At 33.7% G+C, this 5,739-nt stretch overlaps 1 protein-coding gene across 1 annotated transcript in view; it reads right to left on the bottom strand.

The window, feature by feature from the left end:
* LOC128657701 (coiled-coil domain-containing protein 162-like) overlaps positions 1-5,226 on the bottom strand; it is a 110,462-nt gene extending 105,236 nt beyond the window's left edge. Inside the window, exons 1-3 of the mRNA XM_053712104.1 lie at positions 5,141-5,226; positions 4,851-5,049; positions 3,649-3,869 (exon numbers count right to left, since the gene is read on the bottom strand). Coding sequence (XP_053568079.1) covers positions 3,649-3,869; positions 4,851-5,049; positions 5,141-5,226 — 506 coding nt within the window. The remainder of the gene's footprint in view (positions 1-3,648; positions 3,870-4,850; positions 5,050-5,140) is intronic.
* Between the last annotated feature and the right edge of the window lie 513 nt (positions 5,227-5,739).

Raw genomic sequence — 5,739 nt, 5'->3', positions numbered from 1 at the left:
CAGGTGTATACACATATATATATAGAAATATGTATTTAAGAATAAAAATAACATTATCCTTTAAGTGAACATTTGAATGTTAAATATGTACAGTAAATATAGAGCAAAACACATAAATACATGTACACACAATACATGTACACACACATATACAGTATATATATAAATATATATATATATATATATATATATATAGATAGATAGATAGATAGATAGATAGATAGATAGATAGATATAGATAGATAGATGATAGATAGATAAATAGATGCAGGGACATGGCACACTCCAACAGTTCAATCACCTGGTGCTCTGCAGAAAATATGTATACACGATCACTGGATGTTACCCACGGCTGGCAGCCATAAATCCTGGGATATCCAAAAAAGCAGGCAGACACAGGATTTCCTCAATCGCCTTTATTCAGCAAGGAAAGGCTAATTTCCAAACGTTTCAGCTCTCGCAGGAGCCTTTCTCAATGGAAGCCAAACATGTCTGCTTTTTTGGATATCCCAGGATTTACGGCTGCCAGTCGTGGGTAACATCCAGTGATCGTGTATATAAATGTATATATATATATATATATATATATATATATACTGCATATATATATATATATATATATATTTATATATATATATATACTGTATATATATATATATATACACACATATAGATATTTAGATATTTATATGTATGTATCTCTATGTCAAAGCCCTTTGCACTCTTTTCTTCTAACACCTAAGACCTCATATCTTTGAGCCCTTATAACTTTTTATTGCAATTTTTATTCAATATATTTTTTATCAGACAGTGTTATTATGAGTGTAACTGTACTTTTACATTTATTTTTGATGTTTTTTGTGACACTTTTTATTCAAGCGTAACAGTTAACCTGAGCTCTGTAGTTGCACTACCCCAACGCGCATTAAATTCAATTGTGCTCGAGCAAATGCGTTTACTTCAAACTTGTAATACACACGCTACTTCCGGCATGCGCAAATAGGCGTGATAAACCCGATATCGCTCATGAGCAACCGTTAGCGAGCCACTCGGATTCTGGCACAAAATATTATATTTTCTAAGTCATTTTCATCCATCAGAAAAGCTGCTCTTTGCATTTATCATGTATATTTTTAAACTATCTACTTTAAACACTTCACTTAAACAATAAATGAACATTCTGTTGTCCGTATTTAAAGGGACATAATACTCATATGCTAAATCACTTGAAACGGATGCAGTATAACTGCAAAAAGATGACAGGAAAAAAAATCTCCTGAGAATTTCTATGTAAAAAAGGAAGATATTTTACCTTACAATTTCCTCAGCTCTGCAGAGTAAGTGCTGTGTTAAAAGTTATACTTCAGCTGCAGGTAAACAAATTAAATAAAAAATGAAGAAATGAACTGCAGCCAATCAGCATTAACAGTGCTGAGGTCATGAACTCTTTTACTGTGATCTAATGAGATTTGACTTAACTCTCATGAGATATCATAGTAAACTTCCTTAAACTGAATAGGGAAATAACAGGCTCACTCCCTGGCCTGTCCCGGGACAGGCATACTGATTTGCTGCTTAAAGTCCTTTGCAATGCGGTGTGAATACTTTTTGAGATAAAATATATTTCTTTTTTACATAGAGATGTTCAGGTGATATTTTCTAGTCAGCTTTTTACAGCTATGCTGCATCACTTTCAAGTGTTTCAACATTTGGGTATCATGGCCCTTTAAGATGTTTGCAAAGTTCATAGTATAAAAGTGTGTTATTTTTTTAATAATTATTATTAATTTCTTAAAGCAGGAAGCAAACTTCTTTATTTACATTTGCATGCACAAAAACATTAACCACAACATGGACTGATTTGTGGATGCTCATTAGGTTGCAAAGAGGCATCGTTGTTCAGACGAGTTCATGTTTGAAATTCATTGAGTCTCATTTGACCTATCTTTTTTAGTAGTTTGTTAGTTGGAGTTCCATAACATATTAAGACCTAGTTTCCATTGAGGAGGTAAAGTTTGGAAACTGATGGTAACCTAAAAATTATCCATAAACTTTAATGGAGATAAATGTTTTTAACAACAGTTTCCAAATTCTACTACCTCAATAGAAACTAGGCCATAGTTGGGTGAAGTGCAGCAATACATGAAATCTCACACAGTATACAAAAACTACTAGCTAGGACACAAACCATCAAGGAAAACTCTCAGCTGTGAATGAGCGGCTGACCGTAGGACTTGTGATGTATCCTAGAAGGATGCTACAGGTTTTTACCTAAACTTCTACTCAGCATGCAGAATTTATAAATACAAGATTGCTCTTTGAAGTATCTTACGTTGAGGGGGCGTGTCTTGCTATTTCAAAACTGGCATGTTTTATTTTTCTTTAACAGTTTTTAAGTATTCTTTTATGTATAGGTTTTGCTTGTTTAGCAATGTTTTAAAGGTGTTATTGTGATGCTTAACCATGCATTTTTTTTTTTTTTTTTTTATTGAATATTTGATGCTACCACGGTAATTTATACAACAAAAAGACGTTACAGGTATCTTATCTGGAGACGCAGCTCCAAGTAGCTATACATCTGATAAATCTAATGGCATCTAAACAAAAAACGCCTAAACAGAATGGATATTGTCAGATACAGATTCCAATCTTCTTTAAAACTGAACAATTCTTATCAGGTACCTGACAGGTCATAATGTGATTTTATATTTCTACCTTATATACCTATAATAATAAACAATTATCAAGTTTCTTTATTACATTTTCCTACATTTTTTTCCTTTTCGGGTTCCTTCCCTCACCATTCCCCTATCCCTTTTCCTTCCTTCTCATCTTCCTAACAAAATAACAGGGATCTGATGGAAAACAGAAGGCAGACGAAGAGACAAACAAACAAACAAAACAAAACAAAACAAAAAAAAAAGGGGAAAATACCTGCATAAACATAAGTATTTCTCTCTTTATTTCTTCTTTTGGTATCCTTTGTTGAAAAGCATAACAAGGTAGGCTCAGGAGAAGTAATACACTAACTGCTGATTGGCGGATGTGCATATATGCCTCTTGTCATTGGCTGACCCCAGTTGCGGGCCTACTCAACAGAGGGCCCTGGTGCAAAGATTTGTTAGACCCCAAAAGGTAACTCAGTCCAAAGCATTAGTAAGAATATACCTGCTGCTCTGTATAATGATATTGAGGATAGATAGATGGATAGTTAGACCTGCAATCTGCACTAATAAAATGCTCCCTTGCATTAGGATTGTACAAATTCTGCATTCTGTGTATGTGAAGCTGAGGGCCCACAAAGCATTTGGGACCTGGTGCCACTGCCCCTGCTGCACCAATGATAGTTCCGCCCCTGGCTCACCCTTGGTGTTCAGCTAGCTCCCAGTTGTGCTCAAAAAAAGAATACCACAAGAATGAAGCAAATGTGATAGAAAAGTAAACTGGAAAGTTGTTTAAAACTGTATGCTCTATAATTGAATAATGAAGGGAAAAATACTGCTGCTTTCGTGTCCCTTTACCAAATGATACCAAGAGAATGAGTAAATTTGACAACAGAAGTAGATTGTGTGTGTTTTTCTTTTTGTTTAATATCTGCACAATCTAAATAATTTAAATAAAACAATAAGAAAATAATTTTACATTTACCTGTATTGTTCACAAAATTGCTTGTACAGCTGTGTCGTGTTAATGTTTTCTGCTCTTAGTTTTAATTTGCCCCACTGCTCCTTAAACACTTCTAACTGCTTCCACAAAATCAGAAAGGATCTGAGTAGCTTAAATATTGCAATAGGATTATGAAGTACAAATGGAGGCTGTACTGATCCTCTTCTGAGTGGCTCCTGATAGTCATCACCCACAGGATACATCTGCAGGAATTAAGTAGTCAGTGCATGATCATGAAAAGGCTACCTTGACAACAAAAATGCTAAACATTACTGAAGGCAGCGTTCAAGTTATTTTCTCTTATATTCCTGGACTACAAAAAAAAAAAGAAAGAAACCTGTCATTTTGTTAGTATAAGTTGTATTATTTTTCAGACCAGGAACATGCCCGTTGAAAAGCCATTTTTAGTGGTTTTCAACCAATGAATGAGCAGCGTGTAGGAAGATCATGATTCTGCATTCCATGGAATGCAGTCTCTTGCATCTCTGGGGTCATAGAAAACCTACAATATTCAGATTTAAAGGGACACTGAACCTAATTTTTTTCTTTTATGATTCAGATAGAGCATGCAATTTTAAGCAACTTTCTAATTTACTCCTATTATCAAATTTTCTTCATTCTATTAGTATTAATTTTTTTTGTTCTCTTAGTATCAATATTTGAAAAGGCAGGAATATAAGCTTATGAGCCGGCCCATCTTTGGTTCAGCTTGTTGATTGGTGGCTAAATGAACCAACCACTCAGCAAGCGCTATCCAGGGTTTCCGAACCAAAAATGGGCCGGCTCGTAACCTAACATTCCTGCCTTTTCAAATAAAGATACTAAGAGAACGAAGAAAAATTGATAATAGGAGTAAATTAGAAAGCTGCTTAAAATTTAATGTTCTATCAGAATCCTGAAAGAAAAAAAATTGGGTTCAGTATTTCTTTAAAAAAACACGAAAAGCAGGCAAAATAAATCGAGTACATTGTAATTTTATGTAGCTGTGGATAATTACAAATGAAAATTTTGAATTTACTGTCCATTTAATTAAGATTTTAGAATCATACTTAAATTAAGATAGTTAAAAAAACTTAATATTCAAATGATATATCAAAACATATTGTCCTAAAAGTCTAAAGTCCAATAAAACAATTGATAAGTATTTACATTTCCAATATGTTGTATTTTAAATGTCAGTTTACCTGTTTGGCTTCTTCATCACCCTTGATGTTAAAAGAAATAAAATGATGTTTCTCTTGTAGGATATCCTCCATTAAAAGTTGTACCCCAACCAGCTCTCCATGAGCTACACTGCGTTCCTGGTCATTCAAATCACACAAGCACAGCTGAGAAACAGAGAAGGGAAATGATTCAATGATATGGAAAGATGATAGAGAGATTCTGTGCCAAAGCAAAAGAAGAAACTAAGCTGGTGCAGGCTTATTTATCCTACTGATACCCAATAACATCATCACATGTTGATCACACTTACTGATTTTGGATACATTCATATAAACATAATACAGCTGATTTAGTAATGCAGGGTTTTGATAGTAAGACATAGGTGATAATAAACATGTACAACAATAACATAAAATCATAATGTAGTATACATAAAACTTACCTGCATGTTGTATTCTATTGTGTTCAGACCACTTATTGCCAAAGGGAACAGCCCTCCATTTGCTATAAAAGCCCTCCAAGGATAGTGTAGGAATGTCTATAAACAAATGATAGTTCATTATGTTTTATGTTGAATAGTTTTACTGTGTTCATTTTATTATGTGTACCATTTCCAAAACAAAAGGAATCAAGCACAAACTATATGGAAAAGACTAAATGAAATTACACACTTGAAGGAAACAGTGCTTAAAGGGACATTAAACCCCAAAATTTTCTTTCATAATTCAGATAGAAAATACAATTTTAAACAACATTCCAATTTACTTCTAATATCTAATTTGCTTCATTCTTTAGATATCTTTTGTTAAAGAAATAACAGTGCACATGGGTATACCAATCACATGAGGCATCTATGTGCAGCCACCAACCAGAAGCTACTGAGCCTATCTAGATATGCTTTTCATGAAA

Source organism: Bombina bombina, chromosome 4 (genome assembly GCF_027579735.1).
Source record: "Bombina bombina isolate aBomBom1 chromosome 4, aBomBom1.pri, whole genome shotgun sequence".
NCBI lineage: Eukaryota > Metazoa > Chordata > Amphibia > Anura > Bombinatoridae > Bombina > Bombina bombina.
The sequence above is the reverse complement of the archived record's forward strand: the minus strand, read 5'-3'. Positions and strand labels throughout refer to the sequence as shown.